This window comes from Alosa pseudoharengus, unplaced genomic scaffold (genome assembly GCF_046254945.1).
Source record: "Alosa pseudoharengus isolate Yale_2024_CS ecotype anadromous, Long Island Sound unplaced genomic scaffold, YU_APseudo_1.1 YU_APseudo_1.1_scf_23, whole genome shotgun sequence".
NCBI classification, from domain to species: domain Eukaryota; kingdom Metazoa; phylum Chordata; class Actinopteri; order Clupeiformes; family Clupeidae; genus Alosa; species Alosa pseudoharengus.
In genome coordinates this window covers 11,219,726-11,246,993 of record NW_027468685.1, presented here as the reverse complement: position 1 = coordinate 11,246,993, position 27,268 = coordinate 11,219,726, and the positions used below count along the sequence as shown (strand labels likewise).

The 27,268-nt window shown below is 38.9% G+C and overlaps 2 protein-coding genes across 4 annotated transcripts; both read left to right on the top strand.

Moving 5' to 3' along the window:
• The first annotated feature begins 1,844 nt into the window (after positions 1-1,844).
• Positions 1,845-12,714, top strand: rrm1 (ribonucleotide reductase M1 polypeptide). 2 transcript variants are annotated; one of them, XM_076301448.1, is made up of 19 exons: positions 1,845-1,935; positions 4,417-4,505; positions 4,629-4,806; positions 4,894-4,994; positions 6,724-6,783; positions 6,897-6,936; positions 7,075-7,237; positions 7,498-7,639; positions 8,565-8,648; positions 8,899-9,060; positions 9,177-9,256; positions 9,450-9,651; positions 9,965-10,114; positions 10,290-10,511; positions 10,861-10,937; positions 11,106-11,241; positions 11,409-11,504; positions 11,624-11,812; positions 12,217-12,714. In XM_076301448.1, exons 1-19 carry the CDS (start codon positions 1,917-1,919, stop codon positions 12,403-12,405), a joined length of 2,379 nt encoding a protein of 792 aa, XP_076157563.1. In that variant the 5' UTR covers positions 1,845-1,916; the 3' UTR covers positions 12,406-12,714. The 2 variants fall into 2 exon arrangements, with proteins under 2 accessions (XP_076157563.1, XP_076157562.1); XM_076301447.1 differs by lacking the exon at positions 1,845-1,935 and adding an exon at positions 2,363-2,516.
• A 1,103-nt stretch (positions 12,715-13,817) lies between these two features.
• rnf121 (ring finger protein 121) lies at positions 13,818-26,588 on the top strand. Of its 2 annotated transcripts, none has more exons than XM_076301445.1 (9): positions 13,818-14,160; positions 15,234-15,271; positions 15,387-15,528; positions 16,766-16,920; positions 21,489-21,596; positions 23,896-24,016; positions 24,181-24,314; positions 24,521-24,622; positions 26,281-26,588. In XM_076301445.1, exons 1-9 carry the CDS (start codon positions 14,083-14,085, stop codon positions 26,399-26,401), a joined length of 999 nt encoding a protein of 332 aa, XP_076157560.1. In that variant the 5' UTR covers positions 13,818-14,082; the 3' UTR covers positions 26,402-26,588. The 2 variants fall into 2 exon arrangements, with proteins under 2 accessions (XP_076157560.1, XP_076157559.1); XM_076301444.1 differs by having other exon boundaries at positions 13,819-14,160; positions 15,231-15,271.
• Positions 26,589-27,268: the final 680 nt, after the last annotated feature.

Here is a 27,268-nt window from a genome sequence, read left to right as displayed (position 1 = left end):
ACATTTTAAAGTTGTATTGTAAAACTCATTTAGAGTTAATGGATGGCAGTTTTATACAATCACTGCATCACAAAAATATGAATATGTTTGTTTTGCACAACAAAGATGAAAATATTTTCATCAGCTTTCATTGCTTTATGTTTCCATATGTTCTCAAAATAAGTTTAGTTAGTTTTGTTATTATTTAGTCAAAAAGATGGCTGTAGCTGTGACAGTTAATATTGTCCAATATTGTCATCTTTACATCTGGGACCTCACAACTGTTAAGGTTGTACTTTTCTACCCTCTAGAGGTAATATGGAACCACAACACCACTTTTTCTGAAACTGGGGTAAACTGTGCTGGACTTGCTGGACCACTTGCTGGGAGGTGTTTTAGGCAAATAGTTTTGGATTTGTCTTCCATGTTACTCACACGGCACTAGGCTGCAGGCTTTGTTGCAGTCCATGCAACAAAGCAAACAAAATGCTCTAATGTAAAGCTCAAGGTTCCCATTCTAAGTCAAATGTAGGCCTAAAATCCATGACTTTTCCTTGACAAAAAAAAATTCCATGACTTACTTAATGAATACAATATAGCCTACTGACCAATGATTTAAGAGCACCCGTGTAGCGTTCAAGAATCTTTTACTCGTTTAGATGAATAAATAGGCATTGAATAAACACAGTTGGGCTACTCAAGCAAGCAACAAATCTAATAACACACATTTGTATTAATGTATTTTGCCAAGTAAACTTACTGCTACAATAAAATTTCCTGATATTCCATGACTTTGCTAGCCGGATGAGCTATGACTTTACCCCAAAATGTATGTAGCCTACATCTTCTATATTTTTTGTGTCACTGATTTGTTTAGATGCCATTGTTTTGATGATGGGATTCCTGAATGAAGACTGGGTGATTATTTTTAGTGCCTGACGTCGTCATACTCAATTCTAGTCAGAATTTGAACTTTTCGACCTCAATTTTGGGCGGGGCTAAATTCGGATGGCATCCAGGCTAGTCAACAGTTGCTTTTAAGGGTAGCATAGGCCAGGGGTTCCCAAACCTTTCCACGACAAGACCGCCCAAATACCACTTGGCCAAGGACCCCCTTGATGTTTTATTAAATCCATTGACAATACTACGGCAAATGTAAAAATACATTAAGCTAATCCTAATAATTATTTTAGCCACAACCACTTCGCGAGCATACAGTGTGTAAACATTTTATTTGGGGCTTTCTGCTATATGAGAGCCATCCCTCTACTATTATTCCCAGTCATTATCATGGGAAATATGTTCAGATATGCGTCACATTATTATAATGGCATTGTATAACAACCCTCATTGTATATTTTAAATGTTTCAAATATATTTATTTCTTGCTTTTATCTTTCCCTCCAACTTGCTGAGGCCCCCCGCACTCCCTCGCCCCCACTTTGAAAACCACTGGCCTAGGTCTATTTGATCAAAGTCTGTTTTCTATGAAAGTCCTTTATTCTGAAGTGTATACTAAATGTGTATTCAGAAAGAGGAATTTTGAATAATTAAAGATGATTTCTCACTGTCAGTCAGTAAGATACTACCTGCATCATTCAGATCAATCAGTATATCATTATGGCTATTTTACCGTTGATTCATTTTTAAAATCTCTATATGTTTTGTTAACAGCTTTCTATTAGTATTCTATAAAAGGGTTTGCTAATTATCCTACATAAACATATTGCGCCTGTACCCATGGGGCAATGTTTACGCGCGATGTCATAGAATTGGCTGCACGGCAGATTGGCTTTCTCGGATTGGTTTAGTTGGCACATTTCAAATTTCCCGGCGCGCTTTCAGCTTGTGCAACAGAACACTTTCAAGGAAGGGGCAGTTCGGGCTGTCTATTTGACTCGCCTGTCTTCGGTTTTGGTTAATTAAAAAAGGCAAAGATGCATGTGATCAAGCGAGGTAGGTGCCAGCGCTTACATGGCATTAGGCTTATTGTAAAACCAATAATGTTGTGTTTGTTGCCAGGCGCGCGGGCTATTTGCTAGTTATAGTGTTAACATCAGACATTGTTATTACTAACAAGTTCTTGTGATTGTATCTGATATCTGTTCTCTCTGCTATCATTAGCATTGCAGCGCAGCTTGCATTTTTTTTAAATTATTATTATTGTATAACATTACTGCAATATGTTAAATACGTAGCTTATGACAATTTCAAATACTGGCAAGGCAAGGCAAAGCCCCTCTTTTTTCTGATACCAGCAACGGCGGCGGGACTTTAACGCGTGATGTAAACAGTGTTTGGCGGAAATGTATTCCTATTGGCCTAGATCTGCAAAACGTTACATTGGTGTTCTCGGATTGGCTAGTTCTCTGGCGCATTCAGAGTTCGTGGCGCGCTTTTGCTTGATTTGGCGCTTTGTTCTACAAATAAGTTAACTTCAGGGATAGTGAATCACTTGCTGTTGGGTTGTCTGGCTGGTCTTTCATCGGGATTTGCTCTTTGAAATAAAAAGGCAAAGATGCATGTAATTAAGCGAGGTAGGTGCAATAATTTACAAGGCTAGTAATGTTAGCTGGTTGTGTGTCGTTGTAACCAGCATTTAGTTTCATATGGCTAATGTGTTATTTATCTGCTTTTTACCGGTTCACTAACTTGTCACTAAAGTCACATTGATTACTTGATTGTATGTGTCTAGTTTCCTGTATTTGCATGGATTAGGTGGTCGTTAGTTTCCTTAAAAACTGTTCAGTGTTTTGGTTGGGTAGCTACTTCTGTTGATAGTCATCAAAGGTCTAACATTAAATTAACTTGGGAACAATGTGTCGCACTTCGTAAAACAATGTTGGGATTGGGTATCTTGCGAACTTTTCTGCCAGTTTGCACCCCCATCAATGCGAAGAATTAACGTTGTTAGGTGGTTAACATGGGCTGTCTGGTGGGAAACGACAAACCTATTCCGTTGATGATTAACATTAGCCAGTAACTGTTAAATTTAAAGTAGGTTGTATGGCCAGCTAACGTGTCAACACTAATGTTCGTTAGCTCTCACTTCTCGCCTATGTGTGGGAAAGCTCTACGTTACCACCACAATTTAGATTCTAAAGCCCCTCACGCCTTTGAGAAAAGGCTTTATGATCTGTTTTCCCTCCAAGACTAGCCGAACAATTGACCTAGTTTATGGATAGTGACGTTAAGCTAGCTAGCTGTTGTTAATTTAACAAGTGGTCAGTTGACACTTGAGTACTTGGATTTAGGCAGTCCAATCTATACTAACTGACCAATTTATGAGTTACAAAAATATTTTATGAAATCCAGTACTAGAAGCCTTTACTTGGCTTTACCCCCCACTTCAGCTGATTTTGGCGCCAAATACGGTATAGCAAGCTAATGATAACATCACTCAAAGTTAGCCGTAAAGGGACGAAGGATCGATGTTTTCTAAAACTTCTGTTAGATTTATATAGAATATTCAGCAATGTGGTGCAGACGACGTGGGTTTGATGTTATTGCATCGTTTTCTTTCTGAAGACGAACCTTCACAAGCTAATAAGCTAACATTAAGCAAAGTTACCCGTCTTCCTGTTTGTTTTATTGTACTTCCGAAGTCATGACCCCCAAATGGGTAAATATTGTAACGTTATATAAGGATGGTTAACGTTAATACATGTGGTATCTATGCATATGAAATATGTTGTGACTGCTAGTTTGCAAGGACTCGACAAAAATGTCCCCTACGTTGTTGCATTAAGTTGCTTTACACTAGCAGGATATGACATCAGCCATGACCCATTTCCAGTGTGAGCATGTCATTTGGTGACCTATTCTTATTTAGTTATCAAGGGGAATGTTTATTAACCCATTTAAGTTCGTTCCTGTACAGAGAAATAAGCAAATGGAAGTTTGGTTCCAAAACGCTATTACCACAATTTTAATGAATTTTCATAAATACTTTTTACATTTTGTTTTCCAAGTAATTTCAGTAGAACTGTAATTGGATGTTGTTATTTGATTTATATTCACTCAATCAAAACACAACTGCAATTTGATTGATATGACCGGAAATACACAACTAAATAGCCTGACTTTTTAATGTTTTTAAAAACGGAGTTTTAGCGTTTTGGAACCAAACTCTTCAATATACTGTGCCTAAGCCTAGATGGGCAAATGGTGGTAGCTCTCAAAATTGGAACCAAAAACTATAGATCACCTTAGAATCAAAGGCTGCTACATGAAACATGGCTCATGAATTGCACCTAGTCCCTGCAAACACTTGACTGCGATATAACTCCAAATGTGCTATGAATGTTGACATGGTTGGCCTAAATAAAGCTTGACTCTTGTCTACATTGTTTGATATGAGGCCTTGTGGATCAGTTGCATTTGACCTTTTTTCAATGAGAGGTACTGATAACTATAATTTGCTTTTGTTTGTTTTAGATGGACGTCAGGAGCGCATCATGTTTGACAAAATTACATCTCGTATTCAGAAGCTCTGTTATGGACTCAACTCTGATTTTGTGGATCCTGTAAGTGAAAAGTGTTGCATGGATTGTTAAGATGTACAAGTAAAAATACATGAGTAACAAACATTTAAGCCTTTGGTGGTCTGCAATTGCTACATCTTTATTTTGTTTAATTATTTCTTTTAGACTCAAATTACTATGAAAGTAATACAGGGACTTTATAGTGGGGTTACTACTATTGAGTTGGACACCTTAGCTGCAGAAATTGCTGCTACCCTCACAACCAAGCACCCAGACTATGCCATCTTGGCCGCTCGAATTGCTGTGTCCAATTTGCACAAGGAGACAAAGAAGGTCTTCAGTGGTAAGTTTGAGTTTTTTTTTTTTTTTTGTCTTAAATATAAAAAAAGAGCTAGGATAAATGTTTCATCCTGTACTTTGTCTCTTGCAGATGTAATGGAGGATTTGTTCAATTATGTGAATCCACGGAATGGACGTCATTCACCAATGATCTCAAAGGAGACGCTTGACATTGTTATGGCTAATAAAGATGTAAGGTTTCAATTTTAATATATGTGTTAGGATGCAAACTTTTTTTTTTTATTGGATCAGACCATTGTTAGTTTGTAAGTGTTATAGAGTTAATGCAAGGAGAAACAAGTGTAAAATCATGCAGGTTTTGGATCATTTCAAAACTATGGGTACAAAGTTAATTTGTGAGTGAACCATGAGCCAGGTTTGTGCTTTATGTAACCAATAATCACATACTCCGGGCTTAAAGTGTTCAGGCACCGTGCCTGAATTCAGGTGAAAATAGTCAATGGGACGGCAGCATATATGATTATCATAAATGTCTGATAACTTCAGGCACAGACATTTTTATTGCTTTAAGCCAGGGGTCGGCAAATAGTGGCCCGCGGGCCAATTTTGGCCCGCCATTGATTCTATCTGGCCCGCGAGATGACGTTAATTTGCTGTTGAATGAATTTTTTTTTTAACCCCATGTTTTTAAAAAGAAAAAAAGGCCTACAGCAATCCCATCAATTTCAAAACATTTATTGAGGTATAGATGATAGTCCTACTAAAGTGACAAAACAGGTGGAACATCCTTGCAGTTATCCATGACGCACAGGTCGGAACGGTATTGGCACGCGAGTGCGCGTAATCTTGTGCAAAAAAAAAACAACAGTGTCCTGTCTCCCTCTTCCAGTGGGCAAGGTCAAAAATAGCCTATGTTTCGTTAAATTAATAGGCTTGGCATTAAGAAATGCAGGCAGGCTCAACACATACCTCTGCTTCCATTCTTCTTTGTAGGTCCTGCATTCTGAATCAATTTTTCTTTTCAAGGCTTTTGACAACGACATTTTGCATCGATAACTAGCATATAGCAATGTTCAGCTAATCATTTACACGTCATCCAAAAGAATAATATTTGTAGCCTACACATTAGTTACGGCAAGTTGCTAGGCAAGTCGCCTGTTTCATGAGAGACGACAGGAGATGCAGCAGGCGGCATAAAAACAGCGCACATAAGCAAATAAACGTTTTTAATGGAATTAAATTAAATGCATTTTAAAAGTTAGATGATGTTTATTTTAATATAATATAATAATTAATAATTTAAATAGTAGGCCTATAACCCCCCCCCCCCCCATTACAAAAGCTATGGCCCGCGATGCCATTGTCTGAAAAAAAATTGGCCCGGGTCCAAACGTAATTGCCGACCCCTGCTTTAAGCCCTGCATACTATCACAATCCAAGTTTATTACTGCGCAAACATGGGTAAACTAATTAACATGAGTCACTTATTCACAGGTTCTATAGTAGCAATGATGTATGCATACCAAATCATCTGCTTGCAATTATACTTAAAAATGTAATATTTGGTTGTTAGGCTAAAGCAGTGTTTGTCAAAGTGTGGTCCCAGGACCACTGGTGGTCCGCAAGCTATCCCAAGTGGTCCGCAAGCAGACGTGATAAAATATAATATAGATGTTTGCAATATTGAACCAACTTGCGTGTAAATCCAAACAGTTCTGCAACACTGCCTATGTAACCTATGTCAGTTTAAACCATGTGAATCATCTGACACAATAAGCCACTTTAAAGGGAAATGTTGGAACGTTTTGTTAAAACCAAGTGAAACCGAAGGCCTATTGTGTAACATGCTGTTGAAGTAGGTCTTTTTTTTTATGCTAGGTGGTCCGTGAGTTTTTTTTTTATTTTTTTTATTCTTATTGGTTAGTTAATGAATGAATTCATTTTTATTTATTTTAAACAGCGTCTCAACTCTGCCATCATTTATGACCGAGACTTCTCCTACAATTTCTTTGGATTTAAAGTAAGTTCATGTTGACAGCTTTACTTTGATTAAGTATTTGTGTTAGAGATGTAGCCCTTTCTTGGGATTAATGCTTGAATCCAATTGTTTTCTATGGTTGTTTGCCTGAACAGACACTGGAGCGGTCCTATTTATTGAAGATAAATGGGAAAGGTAAATATTTTTGTATTGATTTGTACATTTAATTGTCATATTAGCTTGTAATTGGTGTGAATCTGTTCCCAGTTAGATTTAAGTCAATTAAAGGTACTTGATTGCTATAATACAAGTGACTCAAATTCTTATCCCTAGTGGCGGAGCGTCCCCAGCATATGCTGATGCGGGTGTCCGTGGGGATTCACAAGCAAGACATTAATGCTGCCATCGAGACGTACAACCTTCTGTCGGAGAAGTGGTTTACTCATGCCTCTCCAACCCTCTTCAATGCTGGAACAAACAGACCTCAGCTTTCAAGGTACGTGTCTTATTATTATCCAGTGTTATGCATGTATATGTAAGAATGAATGGAAGAGTGAGCAAACATATGCCTAAGATTTTATGAGGTTCTGGTACTAGATAAGATCTGTTTGTCCAGTCATTGTTGAATTGATGAGGGAGGGAAAAAAGCTAAATAGAGCTGCTCTGAGTGTGCTACATTTTTAAGTTTTTGTTTGCCACGTAGAAATGTATAACCTGAGTTTGAGAAGTAAGAACCACCAATCTTGCCCCTTCTAGCTGCTTCCTGCTTGCCATGAGGGACGACAGTATTGAGGGTATCTATGACACATTGAAGCAGTGTGCCCTCATCTCCAAATCTGCTGGAGGTATTGGTGTGGCAGTGAGTTGTATCAGAGCCACTGGAAGCTACATTGCAGGGGTGAGTGTGGCCATAAATCTGTCTATGCACACGGGTGACTTGGATCGTTGTTTGCGTGGACAGAGATTTCCTTTCAAAATCACTTTATATTTTGTGCAACTAATATCTATAATGTCTCGACGCAAAAGAGTGCGGCGCGGGACAACTTTTAAAAGCTTTTTGCGGGAGCGGGCGGGATGAGAGAGGTGCGGGACAAACCGATGATTCACTGCACTCCCGCAAATTAAATATGTGCGTAAAATTAAATATGGAAATGATTAAAGTAGTGTTCATAACTATAGTTCAGCTGGATGTTCTGTTAGGCAGCATTAAAAAAACGGGGTTTAAGCATAACTGACGGATAGCAGACTAGGCCTACTTCATTTGTTAGCCTACATTCAGAACCAAGAAACTGACATCTGGAGTCTTTTCTCAGGTGTGTGCTCCTTTCGTGAGACAGAAAGAAAAACTGAATAGGCTATCCCTCCTGCATGCGGGCGGGAGCGGGACTAAAAATGACACATTAATGCGGGAGCGGGACTGAAAAATCAGTCCCGCGCAGACCTCTACTCAACAGTCTATTTATTGATGATGACGAGTTCAGCCTTTTATTTAGGAGCAAAATACATTATAATCAGAGGAGTTGAGTTGGACTGTTATTTGCATTAACAATTATAACAATTATATAGCTTATAGTGAAGTATTGTAAACTTTGTAAGTGTACAGAGGTTATAATAGTTTTCTTTTTTTTTTTTTACTCCAGATTATTTCTTTAAAGAATTCAGTGAGTGCCATAAGTTAGAAAACAAGCTTTTAGGTGACCGTCCTTTATAAGGGGACAACTCTATTCAATGTCACTTGGACAGCATGTTTGACTGAATTTTGTGTTACACTTTGAGTTCATGTGTTTCTCTTTTCTTTTTTTTTTCCGTTTTCTCTATTTCAGACAAATGGTAACTCCAATGGACTGGTGCCAATGCTTCGTGTGTATAACAACACTGCCCGATATGTGGACCAGGGAGGAAACAAGGTAAGGAAAATTCAGTTATGCGCTAGATGGGTTAAGTTCTTGAGTAGAGAGTTGGTATGAGCTGTTCTATGTGCATCTGGAATATTTTGTAGATCCTGATCCTGAATTTATTCGCTGTGCCAACCTATTGCCAATCAGAGGGAAAAATCTTTTGTTTACAGTGTTTGATATTTAAATATGCGATGCTCCTAGTTTTTTTGCTGCTCTTACCATAGCAGTATCTTATTGTATATATTTCCTCTCTGTTCAGAGACCTGGTGCATTCGCCATGTACCTTGAGCCGTGGCACTTGGACATCTTTGACTTCCTTGAGCTGAAGAAGAACACAGGAAAGGAAGAGCAGAGGGCGAGGGACCTGTTCTATGCTCTCTGGATCCCAGACCTCTTCATGAAGAGAGTGGAAAAGGATTTGGTATGTGTGTGTCTACATGTTTCAACTCGAAATGGTCAAGAAAGTGGGGCAAGGTGGACAAAATATGTTTTAAAAGCTAGAGTACAATCATCTCATAGTGTTGGTTTCATTTCTAGGACTGGTCTCTCATGTGCCCAAGTGACTGCCCTGGTCTAGATGAGTGTTGGGGTGAGGAGTTTGAAAAACTGTACGAAAGGTGGGTTGGTCTTTCTGGATTGCAATTCATTATGAAGAATCAGACCACCGAATGGTGCAAAGGCACATTCAATTTAATTGAACTTTTTAGAGTATTCTGAGGAGCACTCTAATTTTACATGATAATTACCAGACTTAAATGATTAATAACCTGAATATGTTTTTGATCTGTATCTGTTCAATTATGTTACCAGGTATGAGAAGGAAGGCAGGGCCAAGCGTGTGGTAAAAGCACAGCAGGTCTGGTACGCAGTCATCGAATCCCAGACAGAGACAGGCACACCCTACATGGTCTACAAAGATGCCTGCAACCGCAAGAGCAATCAGCAGAACCTTGGCACAATCAAGTCCAGCAATCTGTGCACAGAGATTGTGGAGTACACCAGCAAGGATGAGGTGCTAATTTAATTTACTTTTAGATACAGGTCACAAAATACCTTTTTTTTCTTTCTTAATGGCCTCATTGACTAGAGATAGAGATAGATAGTGTATGTAATGTAAATTTGTTTGTTTATGTCTTTGTGTCACGGGTACACTGACTATTTCGCCGCTCCGCACCGCATCTTTTGTCTTATGTGTGAAATTTGTGTGCGGAGCGCTTTGGGTTGCACTATGTGCATTCAAAAATACCCGATATAAATAAGTTGCCTTACCTAAGTACGCACATACATAATATGCACTGATTTGCTTTACTTTTAAATGTCTGCAGGTGGCTGTGTGTAACCTGGCATCCATTGCCTTAAACATGTACGTCACTCCAGAGCGAACCTTTGACTTCCAAAAATTGTCCTCCGTCACCAAAGTCATTGTCAAAAACTTGAACAAGGTTATTGACATCAACTACTATCCAGTACGAGAGGTGAGAATTCTCTACTGAAATCAGCTTATCTTTGTAATTGTAGTGATATTCAGTCAATATATTAACTCTGTTGGTATGGTTAATTATTGTAGATGTCCTTAGGGTAATATATTATTTATTTTACTGTGACCATATTGGAATTTCACCAAAGTAATATACCTTTCTTTGTACACAGGCAGAGAATTCCAACAAGAGACACCGACCTATTGGCATTGGTGTTCAGGGCCTTGCAGATGCCTTCATCCTGATGCGCTACCCATTTGAAAGTCCAGAAGCTCAACGTCTCAACATTCAGATCTTTGAAACGATCTATTATGCAGCACTGGAGTCCAGCTGCGAGTTGGCAAAAGAGTTTGGCCCATATGAGACCTATGAAGGCTCACCTGTCAGCAAAGGAGTGAGTTTGTTTGTTTTATTTATTTATTTATTTATTTATTTTTACATTTTACTCTTTCCCTCTGGTATGAGTGATTTTGTGTAAGTCTACAACTGTATCCTTATTGACCTCTGACTGCATGTGCGATACCTGTTCTCATGCTTTGTGTTTAAATTATTTATCCTGTTTGCAGTATACTGTGTGATTTGAAAAAAAATCAGGAAAAGCCAAAAAATCAGGAAAAGAAACAAAACAAATAAACAATTAATAGACCTACCATGTACTTGGTGTAGAGTTATGTAATAAGAGTACATAAATCCATTACAAATCAAAAAGAGTCTAAAACGGCCCTCCCCTCCATCTATCGCAGATTCTGCAGTATGATATGTGGGAGAAGGTTCCTACAGACCTCTGGGATTGGAAGGCACTGAAAGAGAAAATTGCCAAGTGAGTACAAAGTAGTTCAGCATAAAGTCTCCTGAGGGTTTTCTGTCCAGACCTGGAGGTTGTGGGATGGCTTGCCTTCTGGACATAAGACGGCAGTTTTTAGGAGCATGCACAAAGCCAGACAGACATCTCCCATCTGACTTGTCTTTCTGATCCTCTCTCTCGTAGGCATGGTGTGCGCAACAGCCTGCTTATGTCCCCAATGCCCACGGCCTCAACGGCCCAGATCCTGGGAAACAACGAGTCGATCGAGCCCTACACCAGCAACATCTACACTCGCCGAGTGCTCTCTGGGGAGTTCCAGGTAATGTCTGATACAGCTATCAAGCAGTGAGTTTCAGATTGATAATTGGAAGGGCTTATGGCCAACGTACCTGTGATTGGATATTTGACCCTGTAGGGCTATATCTGTCAGATACAGGTAAAAAAAAGTGCTATACCTGATCAATGTTCCTCTGATTCACTTTTAAGATTGTGAACCCTCACCTACTCAAAGATCTGACTGAGCGAGGCCTTTGGAATGAGGAGATGAAAAACCAGCTGATCTCCCATAATGGATCCATTCAGGTAGTTCTCCTAGACAACCAATTTATAATTTTCTTAAGCCTTAAGTCATAGTCCGCCAGTAAAAACCCTCGTGTGCGTGTGTGTACCATTGAACCTAAATCTTATCAACATTTTTCTAGGGCATTGCAACGATTCCAGATGACGTCAAGGAGCTTTACAAAACGGTGTGGGAGATCTCACAGAAGATGATCATCAAGATGGCGGCTGACCGAGGGGCCTACATTGACCAGAGTCAATCCCTGAACATCCACATAGCTGAGCCCAATTACGGCAAACTAACAAGCATGCACTTTTATGGCTGGAAGCAGGTTTGTTCATTAAATTCTTGGGATGTTCACATGTAAAGGCTATTCCCAAAATTTTCCCAAGGGAGCTAAAAAAGGTTACTTGTTGAAAGCTATCAGCAGTGTATGTAGCAGCGAGTTAGCATTTGTTTGTGTGCAGTTGAATGACAAAATATGATTGTATCAACAAAAGCTAAGTGTGCATTTAGCTAATTTTCCATGCTCCGATTGATTTTGATTTAGACAGCAGTGTTACACATTGGGCCTGGGACAGTAACATTCTTAAATTTCTATTTGATTTAATTAATGTTTGAAATATCTGGAAGTCATGTGTTTCAAAAGTATATCACAGGCCATCATGATTGCCTCTGAACTGGAGTGTGTATTTTTTGTTTATGAAATATCTTTGTTTTCTCTCCCCCATACAGGGCCTAAAAACTGGCATGTACTACCTCAGGACAAAGCCTGCAGCCAACCCAATCCAGTTTACCCTGAACAAAGAGAGCCTGAAGACCACGGAAAAGCAGGAAGAGACACAAGAGTCGAAGGAGAAGAACATGGCTGCGATGGTGTGTTCATTAGAAAACCGAGACGAATGTCTAATGTGTGGTTCTTAAACCTTTCTCGTAATGATGGTTGCCCTGCTGTCGTCTTCTTGCATCCAAAACATTTGGCCTTGCACTGTGGTTGGAATCACTTTTCAGGATGACTCACCCATTCAGAGATTCTGCATACTGTAGACATTTGATTACTAGGCTCCAGGTGTATTTGTTATCCATATTTATCATATTGTAAAAATGTTCAACATAAATTCAGCCTGCGTGGGCATTTTCTGAACTCTGCATCATATGGTTTTTTAAATGGTTGTTGGTTTTTTATAAAATGTTTTTCTTATGAAACCTAATAAATACTCACGTTAGCGCTTACCTCTGTGTACTGTCTACCTTGATTTTCCTGAAACTTCAATATCAGAATAGAGTGAACTAATATCCCAATCAAGGTTAGCAAGTGAGTGTAACTGACTCGTCATCCTTAAAATGAATTTCTTTGTAAGTGTTTTACCATGAACTTGGACAAATGGACATTTTGTGTTCATATGTGTCTAAACTATTGGAGTAGGCTTGGACACCCTTTGGTCTTTCATGTGGTCACCCAAGTTTGGACCCTTGATATTTTTCAGATATGCACAGGAAAGGTGTTTAAATTCCTTGTGCTATGTAGAAGACTTTCCATCGTGGGCAATCAACAACCAAGCCTATTTCGCATTACACAGCATAATGTGAGCTTCAATTATTCAATTCAATTGGCTTGTGGCAGTTACAAATGTGCTGCATGTTGTACCCAATATCTAAAGTTACTACTTTACGGTACAGCATGGGCTACCACAAGCACCTTCCTTCATGTGTTATGTTGAATTAGGCCCACAATACTTCCAGAAGGCTCAGTGATGTCTGGTGTCCTGTACCATGATGGGTTGGGACACTAAACATCAAGTACCACTCCAAAAACAAGTGACAAGATGTTCCATATCTCAGAGAACATTCAGGTCATGGCATGACCCCAAGTATTCTTCAAAATATTCAGTCCTGAATCAAACTGAATGCCTTCTACAAGATGTAAAAATACCACCAGGACATTTCTGTCCTGTTTTTGCAGTCTGAATTTGAAATTCAGAGTGGCCATGGCAGTTGGACACAGTACTATTGTATTTCAACTCTGTGGTTGATTGTTGGATATAATGTCTGCCTTATACCAAATTAAGTGTTTTCTTTCTGCCCATAAAGTAATAGGATTAATGTAGCCAGTGTTTCTCCATACTGATCAGTGCGTTAGTGCCAAAAATTACCATTAATTTATGACCAGTCGACTTGATTCAGTAACATTTAAGCCAGACAAGCTCCAATTGGCCCCTAGCATACGGTCCACTGATTTGGGCCCTACCATCATGGCCGAAATGGATTACCAGGTGGCTTCGTTTATGGACGACGCACACGTCTCTTTCCTCCACATCCTGAGCATATTTCCTTTACTTAGCATATTACTCCGGTGTCCGACAGAACACACGGAGAAGGGTTTTCAGTTGTCACTATTCATTGAGTACATTGTTTGCAAGGTTCCGTCGATGTAATTGTTACAATGAACCGCAGAAGGTTCATAACAAGACTACTTAACCAGGAAAGAAAAACAACTTGCCGATGACTAGCGACACAACGAAAAGATCTGTACATAACGTTATAGCTAGCTACTGAATAGCTCTAAGGATAGTTAGCTAGCTAGTAGTGGTTCTTACGAAGATGGCGGGGGTGTTTGAAGTGGAGGTAGACGGTGTAGAGCACAATCATGATCATGGACATCACGCGGAAGAGGCTGTGGTAGGCATACATCATACACATATGTCAGTGATGAATGAAATCGGTAACTTCTTGCTAGTTGGCCTGGTGCAAGGTGCATACATTTCTTAACTAGCTACCACGCTAATCAGTTATCCTAGCTAGCTAACCGTAGTCTGCCTTAGTATGATATGTCAGTCAAATGTTGACAGCATCAGCCGGTGTTCGCTTATGAAACTCCTGAGACACTTGAGTGCGTGCCTTGTGATTGTGTTGCATGGTTTTCTTGAAAGTCATTTTGAATTCGTGTAACACTACTTTGACAGATCTTTCTCCTAAGCGAGTCAGACTCTGCCCGTGACACGAAGCAGCTACTGATAGGGTCTGGGTTGGTCACGGTTTACTGTTGGTCAAGGTTGCACGCTTTTTAAATCTGTTCAAAATCAGGTCAACACTTGTGTTATTGGTAACATTAACACGACATGGAAAATATAAACGGAGGTAAATAGTTTTCATTAATTAGTAAAACAGCCATAATCTTGCATTATAAATATGTTTCCTCAATGGAATTCTAGTATTTCTCCTAAGCACTGTGAACTCCTATCTACTCAATGTTCTATCAGGTCCAATGTTCTTTTGGGAAAGCATTTTATGGCATCTGAGTATGATGATGTTAAACCTAGGTTACATCGGAGTATGTGATCTCTATTTTGCCAGTGGTCCCAGCAAAAGCTGTGTGGTACTCTATCCAATGCATTTTCTACCCTATGAAAGGCCAGTCAAACGAAAGGGAGATTAATCATGTTTCATTCATTTTTCATTCATTCGTCCACTTTTCAATAATACTCGAAAATGAATGTTGTTTTGGTCTTATGTTTTAATTATTACTATTTGCCAGTTCATGGAAATTGCCTATTCTCTAGTATTTCTATTCTCTTTCATTTCAGACTAACCCCATGTTTAAATAAAGTGATTACATAAAATTAGGACCTATACGTTTATTGATATATTGGAGTGATTCAGTGCTGCCTCATTTTTATACCATCTATTCAACTTTTAATTTTTCCAGTGTATTGTGTGAAACGATTAACATATGCTCTTCATTCCCACAGCAGATTGATATTTCCCAGCTCTCACCGGAGGAGAAATGGAGGTTTGTGTCTGACAGAATGTTCTCTCTTTGTGTGCATAGTAGTTGCAGCAAATTCAAATCAGTCTTAACTTGCAGGATGATGATTAAATCTTTTCTTGACTTGTGTGCTTTCCAGGTTAGAGCATGCCAGGATGCATGCCAAGCATAAGGGCCACGAGGCAATGCATGCTGAAATGGTACTCATCCTTATTGTCACACTTGTTATCGCTCAGCTCGTGCTGGTACAGTGGAAGCAGAGACACCCAAAATCGTACAACGTGAGTCAACATTTGCACTATTCCTTTCACGCGAATGTGACGGTGTAGGTCTTATCTCTATGCCCCTTTGTACATTTTGACAGCTTTTGACGCTTGTGGGTTATTGTCCATGTTTAATTACCACTTACTTGAAAACAAGCAAACCTATAATATTAATTTACCGTAGCGAGCAGGCTGTTTTAGGGAACTGTTGTTAGATAACTGCAATTTGTGTCTTGTCTGCAGCTCACAGATGCACATAATATCCATATGTTTGCTTGGGAGTTTTGCTTTCCAGATTAGATTCTAATCAGATCAGAGTACCACATAATGTAATCATATAAAATCACATTCATTGAGCATTGCGGTCCCAACCTCAGGATACCAAATTGTTAGAGGGAAATGCTTGATGGACATTCACAATCTCTTTAATTGTGATCATAGAGAGTTACTTAAACAGCTTTGGTTACCTGACTGTGGTGACCTCTCTGTAATGGGATCACCCCACCAGTGCGACCTCCAAACTCTTCCGTGGTTTCGGTCCTAGAATACATTCTCTGGTGACTTGAAGTGTGTCAGTGTTGTGCTGTGAGGTGTAATTTAACAGTGGCACAGCCTTAAGAAATGGAACTGCTGTTTGTCATTACTGGTCTTTTGGGGAATGATCTAGCCCTTTGAGATGGCTAATGACGTTAAAGGGATTTGTCCCTTGCAGTGCAGGCTTGTGTGCCAGGTTGTGCAGGGGCATGATTAAGCCATTGATATGTCTGACCCCAAACACCATTACCTACCACAGGAAGTCTGACCCGAATTCATAGTAAAAATAAAATATACACAGACTTTTATAAATATACACTGAATGACATTTGGACTCATGACTTAGTTATATGAGTACAGTTGTGCATGTCTTATGTATCTTGTTTATGACAACTTTTTTTATGTCAATCTACTTTATGAACTGATTTTCTGTAGGTCATAAATGAAAGGAACATTTGCTCCTAAATACATTATGTTAATATCATTAGCATTAGCAAGGTGCTGTGTATTGTGTGGACCCTGGGAACAAATGGCATAGATGTTCTCTGTCTCTGTCTGTACGCCAATATGCCACTGTGAGATTACTCGCCATACTGTGCTATTGAAATGGCCCTTTCACGCTGTGACTGACATGGCCATTTTCATCATGTTTGTATGCAATATGGCTTTAAAAATACATTGATGTTTGTTTTTCTCTTATTTCTCTTCTTCTCTTCTGCAGATGATAACATTATTCCAGATGTGGATAGTACCACTGTACTTCACCACTAAATTGCACTGGTGGCGATTTCTTATAACTTGGTTCATCTTCTCTATGGTGACTGCTTTTGTTACCTTCCGTGCCACACGAAAGCCACTGACATGTACCACTCCAAGGTAATGCTTTCACTTTTAAATCATATAATCAATAATGAAATAATAAAATGCTGTATGTATATGTAAATAACTTTCTGAACATAGTCATTAATTAGTTTGCAAGTTATGTAAAGTGTATGAATAACGGCACAGTCCAATTCTGTATTTTCTGGGAAAAGATACTTACAAATAGCGAAAAGAATGCACACCCTCCAAGGTCTGGCAAGGGAAAATAAACTAAGAAAAACTTGGTCACCGCACACTCTATCTCTTTTTACTTTTATTTATCCCAACGTTTCGGCTTTGACAAAGGCTGGCAGGCTGAAACGCTGGGATAAATAAAAGTAAAAAGAGATAACAGTATGCGGTGACCAAGTTTTTCATGGGAAAAAAGATACTTTACATTTAAGGCAGTGTTTCCCAAACTGTGTGCCACAGCACACCAGGCCAGCGCAGGTGTGCCGCAGGGAGAAAAGTTTAACCAAAATTGTAGGTTATTGAAATCACATTGCATGACATTCCTTCAGCAACAAAGCAATATTGTTGCTTTTGTATGCTTAACCCATTTACTCCTAAAATGCCTGCTAAAAACGCCTATAGAATCCTATGGCATTCTAGACTAAATAACCTTATTTCCTGAGGGTTTTCTGAAAAATTACTAAAAATTGTCAACGTCTACCAAAATTTAATATCTAAGCCTCTGTAGCACCTAGAAACATGAAATAAAAAGCATGCTGCGCTACGCAGCATCCAGCGGGAGGGTCAATGTTGCGCTACGCAGCATCCAGCGGGAGGGTCAATGTTGCGTCATGCAGCATCCAGCGCGAATGGCTTAATATCATGGTTGTGTGCCCTGAGACTTAGGGTGCCCCCAGAGAAATATGTTTGGGAAACGCTAATTGAAGGTATCTTTTCAGGATTGATTTTTATTATTTATTGAGTTTATTATTTGAAATATTACCAAAGATTCACTTTTGTCAAACCTGTTGGCAGCACATTTTATGTCTGTCAGTCCTCTCTACTTAATCTACATATAAATTCTCAAAGACAGTACCAATTTTCACGTTACATTTTAAATGCAAAGACTATTGTTGTGCTTAAAAAACTGACTGCTAGATGCCAGTGTTGTAATCTGTCTTCAGCTATTTGACTCTTCCACTCCAACTTAACAATGTCAACTGACACTGAGACACAGCACACTATGTTATCATTTGCAAACCTGACTAGCAACATTGCCACAAATGGTTGAATATTGAAATATATTGAATCATATTTATTGTGTTGTATTGTGTTGTGTTTCCAATACACACCCCTATGAAAATGCCCTACTGAGTGTAACTAGGTTTGCAAACCAACCATGACTTTCCTTGGTCTGATTTATTTGATTTTTTTTACTCAAAACTTCGCTTCTGAAATTGGATTTATTCCTGAAGTCCATAATATGCACAGCAAGTAACCCATATACAGTGTGCCAGTGTGTGGACAACACTCTGGCAACCATGGCTATACAAAATGGGTCAAAAGGTCGAAAGCAGAGAAAAATTGAGAAAACTCATTGAGAAGCCTCATCCTTTGCCATATAAAAAACCTACTGCCATTTTAAAAACCTATTCAGACCTACATTACAAACATTTGCTTAGTGATTCACTTGCATTAGCAGCAATGCCATGCATAAATTGCGGAAGTCATGCCTTCAAGTGAACTTCCTCTTTTCATTTAAATACACTAGTGTTAATGTCGAACAAATCCTATCCGTGTCCCCAGCAGCTATTGGTTGACCCATCATCAGCAATAATACATTTCTCCTATTGTTTGTTATTAATAGCTTTACCTAATTGGCCAGCTAACATTCTAACTTTAACCCATGGTATTTCTGCTTTCTATTCTCTGATGCCAGAAAAGCTGTTAATGAACTTTAAAGTGTTGACACTGAACCTCTATAAAGAAATGTAGCCAAGATTGAAACGCCTATTAAACACAAACTACGACCGTTTTCTATTTGACCCATTTTTTTATTTGATCCAGATTTCCATATTTGGACAGAAAGTACATGAAAATGGCAACACGACTGTTGAGGCCTATGGTGTGATCAACTTCGGTCTCGTTAATGTCACTGCCACAATAGACAGAACCCTAAAAGAGGTTGGTGCTGTAAAACCTATCCTCTCTCATCATGGAAAAATTTGCATGTCTAATGGCCGGCACAATCTCAAAAATGCTGCCCATTTGGTGTCTTCAACTTTATTTACTGGAGCCATAGATACAAAAAAACTAGGCAAGGATTTTTTGTGGACAACACTGATGAAATTTTATCTTGGTTGGTGATTGTTACAGTGAGGTGTAGTCCCATTCAAGAAGTTTTGTTGGACTGATGTAAATGTCAAAGGGTCACCTACTTTCATATTTTACTAAACATCACTTGGAACATAAAGAATCAGTGAACCAGCTTCCAAGCAAAACAAATGTAGCAGAAATCTGACTCTTAATTGACTTCACAAATATCAATCTATGCCATCAATATGTTTTAGTTTCCCTACAACTATGCATGCTGGTTCACTATCTAACAAAGTGGGGTTTATGAACCTAAACTACTGAATGACGTTGCATGACAAGTAAAACCCAGCCATACTTAAAGGTGCACTATGAGTTCCTGCATTGTTTCAGCGGGATTTCATTTTTGTCTCAAATCGTAAGCATCTCTCCTTGATCCGCTAGCTGCCTGCCCAGGTCATAACATTTTTTGTCACATTCAGCAATCATCTCCTCATGACTGCTAGCTGCCCATTCCGTGAGTACAGTGTTTAAAAAAAAAAAAAAAAAAACAGTCTCTGTAGGCAGCCCAGGCTCCGAAAACTGGAAACAAACAAAGTGGGGGCAGCCTGTCCCCCAAACAAAAATGAAACCCTGCGTTGAATTTCTCTGAATACTGAAGGTAGGGGTGAGCTTCCTCTCTGGCATGTGTCGTTTGATCCATGGTTAAAATATAATGTACGATTTTTTTGTACAAAAGTGTCCACTAATAAATTTAAATATAAACATAAACACAAACAAATTCGGCTTCCTGTAAAATCCCTGACTGTGCCTTTAATAACCTTTGCCTGGAAAAAGTACCAATTTATTTTATTTTTTTAATCAGGATACATTTAACCTTTGCAGATAATTGTAACCTTATGGATACCATTGTTGCACTGCATTTTTTGTGTTTAAAAAGAGGATGGTTGTTCTTTTATTTTAAGATCCATAAACAATTCTGGTGTGTGGCATTTCATGTTCCGTCATAAGATTTATTTATTTTTTATAAGATATTAACAGGTTCTATCATAACTCCTTTGCATCTAATGTTGTTTCCTGTTAGTATGTTTGTCAGAGGTCTGAAAGTATTTAGATTCAGAGTGTCCCCTCCCATTGTTTTGAATGCAGTTCAGCAGTTTGGTAACATTACTGGTTATGCCACTGCTTTCCATTTGTGATATAAGAAACACATTCTTAGGCCTTTGAGTCTTTGCAGAGCTGAGGTGCCTTATCTGTTGCTTGAAGTGTTAGCTATTATCCACCCTGATTTATCTAAATGGGTCAAGAATTTCCTGACTTTGTTAAGACTTTGAGCAAAGAGTGAGAAAGAGGCAGTGTGTCCTAGAGTCTGTCTCTCCATCTGGTAACACCCATTAACACCCACAACAGCAGCTAACATTTTAGCCAAAGGGGGACACATTCTACTCATGCACAGCTATGTGTGCTTGGACTGGCATACCAAAACACACACACACACACACACTCACAGAACTTTTGAACACCTGTAATCACCTCGACTTATTCGGCCTTAGAAGTGCCTGGCTTAAACCGTTGCGACCTATGTAGAGTATTCTAATTCACCTGTACGTCTATATATGTATATCATTTATTTTTTGTATATAATGTTATTTTATGTTACAGATCAGTTTGTAGTAATGCAATTTTAAAGGGACACTATGCAAGATTTTCACCTTTATGAAGCCAATTTGATGGTAAACAAACTTGTAATAGGCGAATCGTTCACCTAGCATACAGCATAGATGTAGCGAGTCCCTACCGAGAAAACCAGCCGTGCAGCTTCCAAGAGTGGCGCCCCGCCAAAACTGAACAAGAATCTGAAACATTACCTTGTCAGTAGATATAACTCTTTGGAGATAGTTTTTGCCTGTTGTTAATCCTTCACCTCCACAACAAAAGCATTGCATATTTACAATAGCAGGGTAACATATAAATACATCACGACTCTAGAGGGAACTCTAAACTCGCCAAAATTACCTAAACCTGCATAGTATACCTTTAATTGGCACACTGTCAACCCACATTAACCTGGAGTGACTGAAGATAAAAGCATGTGTCCAGCCTTGATCTAGACATAGATTATCCACCTGGATGAGTCAACGTTGGATAACATTTGCTTATTCATATTCTCAGAATGGCCAGTTGTAGCACTAAAATGATTATGGAGAAAATGTGTGTAATGTGTGAAAATTATGTTACTTACCGATTCCCTCTGTAATCAGTTACATAAATTGTGTGATTAATATCTTTCCATTCATATTTTTTTTATCTTTGAACAGGCTGGTATATAAATGGTTCCTCTTGCTGTACAAGATCAGCTACACCACAGGGATCATTGGATACATTGTCATCATGTTTACCCTTTTTGGCCTTAACCTGCTTTTTAGGTAAGGAGTGCAGCAGTACAGTGGTTTTGTGGACACACTCTACTACCCTCACTCTCACTCATGTTAAGCTAAATGAATCATTGTACGGAATACTATAGGGCAATTCCTTGCGAAGGTCATCCTTACCATGGGAGAAAAAGTTGTGCACACACAAATAGAACTCTTGTTAAAATGTTTATTTAGGTTTATACTGTATTGTTTGTAACTGATCTGATTGAATTTGATGGAACATACACTCTTTTTACATCATAAATGTGAAATATGGTGTGCAACCAAGTGGATAAATGGACTCACGGTTCAAGGAATTGTTATCATTTGACAAATTCCAGATTGACAAGGGAATGGTAGAGTAACGTGTATGCTCAGTTTGCCTTAAGAGCACTGCTCCTTACATTTGTATGGCTCTTGTTTATAAGTCAGCAAGTTCCATGGCCATGTCACATCCATAATGTTTCATAGGAAAAGTTTGTTACACATACAGTGTTGATGCGACAATGTTTCTGTGCAAGGCTGATTTATATCAATGTAAAGTGTGATGAACAAATTCTACCCCTTTCTTTTTTAACAAACCTTTAATAGTGCGTTATGGATGTGACGTTATGGATGTTACATAATGTGAATTTACAGGAGTGGAGACTTTATTTTACCTCAAAGCTGATAAACGTCTGTTCTGGTGGCATGCCAGTTTCAACACATTTCACCTTAGTGTTTCCAATTGACATTTCAGAGATCATTAGACTGATCAAAACCACAGGAAAGCCTAAGCGTTAGCAAAACAAAACGTAATATTAAAATACCTCCAGTGATTGACAGCCTATTTTTGAGTGGCATAATAACGGAAATCTGAGCGATTATCTTCCCGTAATTGTCATACTGTTGTTGTATAGTAGCTGGATTATCGTATTAGCTGATGACGACGGCTGACTTTGCAGCTGGAGTTAACGTAGCAACCTCCTTCTGTTGCAGATGTGTTCAGCCTGCAGTTCGGGTCTGTTTAACACAGTTTAATATGAAATGTGACACTACTTACAAAGTTTTGCAACACGATGTGTCAGCATTTGAAGTGTCTGATCCTCTGTAGCTAATACCCACAGAGGAACATGAGTAACGCCAGCAATAAACTAGATGTATCGTATAGCGGTACAAAATATGACCGCCGCCCAGTCCTGCACATTCACACGCTTGTCAATTTATCTCCATCTCCTACTCTTGTAACTCATGTGCATGTAAATGAATGTGTGCATGTGTGAGTTTCCTTTTATGTGTGTGTGTGTTAGGGGGCTAATGGTGGGGTGTGCGCTTGCCTGTGTGTGTGTGTGTGTGCATACATGTGTGCAAATCATAAATGAGTGGGTATGGGCTAGGTTGATGCGGGCTCTTGAGACTAACATACTATAAAAATTTTGTCATCTTGGGTATAACGATTCAGGTAGTTATTTAGCAAAAAAAATGCATTTTTCAGGTTCTGGGTGGCCCAGCACGGTGGGGGAGTGGCCCCGGGGAGCCTTATTTTCCGTAGAAATCTAGCAGGGCTACATGCCCACCAAGTTTCATGTTCTCTGGTGTTTCGGTAACCCATGAATCATTGAAAAATTACTTGTCCTGATTTCTTCCTGTGAATCTTAGGGGGCACTGAGGATGTAATAATTTCATTGCTAGTTTTTCATAATTACTATTTCAATTGTTTCATATCAAAATTCACTACTTAAGTATGTGTTTTATGTAGATTGTAGAGGACTGGTTCAGGCATGTTACATCCATAACGTGAAAACGTCACATCCATAAAGCCAGTTTTCCCTACATAATGCATTACAAAAATGACGCATTGTTTCAAAAACAAACACTTTGTGTTCATTCAAGTCTCCTTCATGCTGCATACATTGTGGTTTTGCCAATTTCCTTAAAAATTTACAGAGTTTGTAGAAAAACTGTAGTGTCTCATAAAAGTGTGTCTATTTGATATCACGTCCATAACACTGATAAGATGGCATGTATTCTTAGGATGTAAATGATTATATGAAATTTGAGGATTTGTCAGTAATCAGAGGATAGAGGTTTTATTAAAAGTTATGCAAATGAATTCACTGATACTAATCTTGTCTATACTCTAAAGCATGTTGTCCAACTGTCCAGCTGTCACATCCATAATGCTGGAACTGCCCTATACCTTAAAATAAATGTAGATGTCAGTTACACTGTTGTACTATACTGAGGCCTTTTGGTTGGGTTTACACAAATATTTTCTTAAGTTTACCTGTTCAAACGCCCACTGTAATGAGCTCTTCCATTCTCTTGCTAGGATAAAGCCAGAAGATGCTATGGACTTTGGTGTGTCTTTGCTCTTTTATGGTCTTTACTACGGTGTCCTTGGCCGTGACTTTGCAGAGATGTGTGCTGACTTCATGGCTTCAACCATAGGGGTACGTTTTTATAGTTTGCCACCAACCACAGGAGTTTTGAATGTTTGAATGTCATTCATAGCATAACGCCTCATATCTTTTAGTTACAACAAACTAAGCATTCATGTTCAGCTCTGCTCTACATTTGATTAGTCAATAAATAACCCTTTTTTCACTCTCTTCAGTACTATACAACATCTGGTATGCCTACCAAAAGCCTGTCAGACAACATTTGTGCTGTTTGTGGTCAGCCAATTCTGGTGGATGTCAGTGAGGAGGGCATCATTGAAAATACCTACAGATTGTCCTGCAACCATGTGTATCCTTTACAAAAGTTTGGTTGAAACGATGAGCTGTTGATGTCAAGTCAAGTTTATTTATATAGTGCATTTCATACACAGAGGTCATCCAATGTGCTTTAAATGTTTGTGAAGTTAAGTTTGTGAAGTGAAAAGTGCTTGATTTATTGCCCTGTTATAGCACATGATTTATCATATAGGTTGGAGCCTTAACCCTTGTCATCAGATTCCATGAGTTCTGCATTAGGGGCTGGTGCATTGTGGGGAAGAAACAGACCTGCCCATACTGCAAAGAGAAGGTGGACCTGAAAAGAATGTTCAGCAACCCGTATCCTTTCCCTGTCTTAAAGGTTCAGTTTTGTGTTACATTGTGTATTTTTCATGAACTAAGAAACAATGCATTGCCTGTTATGCACAGTATATTTTGAATATTTCAACCAGTCAGAATCTCTTTACATCTCTCTTTACATTGAGATTTGCGTACAAAAAATTTTTTGGCATGATTTTCATGACATTTTTGGAAAATCAGGATAGAATCTATAGTTTTCATTTCCTCAATTTTCTCTGACCTGGTGTGTCTCAATAAACACATGGAGCAGGGCGAGTTGAAAAACATGTGGGGCGTGCCACAACGAAATGAGTCCAGTTCGACAAAATGAAAAGAATTTTTTTTTTTTTGGATATTCATAATCCACAGACCTTAGGGTTTAAAACAAGGGGTCATTTGTTCAATTCCGTTTAGCTCACCGAAAAAGAAGAAGGGTTCACTGGCCTGTTCTTCTTCGGCAGTTTGCAAACGGATTGCATTACCACCACCATCTGCTGGACTGAGGTGTAATGGCAAGTGTACCCTTTAGCCTCGTTCTGGCCGCCGGGTGAATAAGGCGAATAACCTAATGCTTAATGCATAGCCTAATGTTATTGTTTATAAATAGGCCGCCAACTACAAAATTGAATCGGAACAATCGAGTGCAATCTCCGTAAGGAATCTGGTCAACAACAACAAGGAAGAAAAACGTCAACTTTTTTATCCAAACTTTAATGCGCAGCCTACACATTTGGCCTTCAAAATCATATGTTTAGGTCGTTTCACAGTAAGCTACGTCAATGAGTGATCGATAAGAGGTTATGGAATGTGTTTGTGGTGAAATTAGAATATAATTTAGTCATTTTTCGACCCTCTCTGCATTCAAATCGCTATATCTCAAAATGGATTTCCGCGACATAGGACTCATTTCTTTGTTCATTTCTTCTAGGAAGCATTGGTATAATCTTAGAACAGGGGTTTTCAACTGATTGTGAACCAGGGACTACCATTCTGGCTAATTGCACAACCCCAGGACCACCACTGAATAAAAATACTGATTCCCACATTGAAACTACATGACTGAATCCATGGTCACGGACCACTTGCAAAGTCCTCACGGACCATAAGTGGGCCGCGGACCACTGGTTAAAAACCCCTGTCCTAGAATATCATTAGGATGGCTGTAAACTATGGTTAGTCATGCTATGACTTGCCTTTTTTATTTCCACATGATTGATGACAGCTTTTGTATTACACAACACTCACATAGGGGGCAGCCGTGGCCTACTGGTTAACGCTTTCGACTTGTAACCGGAGGGTTTCCGGTTGGAACCCCGACCAGTAGGCACGGCTGAAGTGCCCTTGAGCAAGGCATCTAACCCCTCACTGCTCCCCGAGCGCCGCTGTTGTTGCAGGCAGCTCACTGCGCTGGGATTAGTGTGACCAAATTTCCCTCACAGGATCAAAAGAGTATATATACTTATATACTTATACTTACTTATACATAATTCATGCTGGACCAGACTTCTTCAAAGTTCTTATAAAGAGTAGACCGCATTTCAGTGTAGCCAAATCAGTATAGATATGTAACTGTGTGTGTCTGTCTGTTTCTCTGTCTGTCTGTGTTTAACATTTGTAATACTGTGAAGCATATTTTGTCTCCTTAACTTGAGCTTTAGGTGGGAAAGGCCGCATGTTATGTATGGACAGCTGTTGGACTGGCTTCGCTATCTGGTTGCTTGGCAACCAGTAATAATTGGACTAGTTCAAGCAATTAACTACTTTTTAGGACTGGAATGAAAATGACTAAAAATGTCAGAAAAGAGATTAATAAGGTGGACAGTAACTCCTCATACGCAAACGGACACCTCTTGGACCCATGACGAAACCAGTGTGTTTGTTTTTTTTTTGTTTGTTTATAAATGTATTTTGAGTGTACATGCACAATAAGTGCTTACTGGTATTAAAACTAATCTGAATTGTACAAGTGTTTCCTACCCTTGTCTGTGTGGTCACGTGTTTCAATGGTTTTCCCTCTGGCTTCTCTCTCTCAGTTCAACAAGATAATAATCAGGTTCTGCTTTTTTTTCTCATGCAGAACCACATGTTTTAAGAATCAAAGTAGTACATTGTCAAGAGCTGGCAGAGATCTTGTTACCAGTGAGTAATTCCTTTGCAATATATTGATGGGTCCTTCTATGAAGCATCATCAGTTCTCTCTGTATACGTTTTCACTATAAAGGAACTGAATACCACTTTTATTGGTATTTGAGGTTTCTGTCGATCTGCACTATAGTTATTGCACTGATGCACTGTTAGTCACAATCAAGATCTACTCATAAACATTCAAACGCTGTCGTTTAGATGTTAATGCATAAATGTGTTGCAAATTCCATATGTGGAGGGCAAATGTGAGGTGTTTATATACCTGCTTGTAGCTGGTTATTTTCTTCAATTTTAGCTCTCCCTGACACTATCCAACAGCAAATATGGAACTGGCCTCTACTGAAAATGAACATCTGATGTTAACATTTCATGTTAGCTACTTCATTAACTCCACATGTTACTTAAGAGATGCCCAGCCAATTGAAAAAAGTCAGAGTTTGAGCAGGAGGTTGTCTTTCCTCCTTATGTTAACAATTAATTTCCATCTGAAAAGGCAAAGTT

Coding starts and splice junctions, on each gene's coding strand:
- rrm1 (XM_076301448.1), top strand. Junction 7,640..8,564: donor CTGGAAGCTACATTGCAGGG/GTGAGTGTGGCC, acceptor TCTCTATTTCAG/ACAAATGGTAACTCCAATGG. Junction 10,512..10,860: donor GCTCACCTGTCAGCAAAGGA/GTGAGTTTGTTT, acceptor CATCTATCGCAG/ATTCTGCAGTATGATATGTG.
- rnf121 (XM_076301444.1), top strand. CDS start 14,083: ATGGCGGGGGTGTTTGAAGTGGAGGTAGACGGTGTAGAGCACAATCAT. Junction 16,921..21,488: donor CTGACATGTACCACTCCAAG/GTAATGCTTTCA, acceptor ATCTTTGAACAG/GCTGGTATATAAATGGTTCC. Junction 24,315..24,520: donor AGATTGTCCTGCAACCATGT/GTATCCTTTACA, acceptor CCTTGTCATCAG/ATTCCATGAGTTCTGCATTA.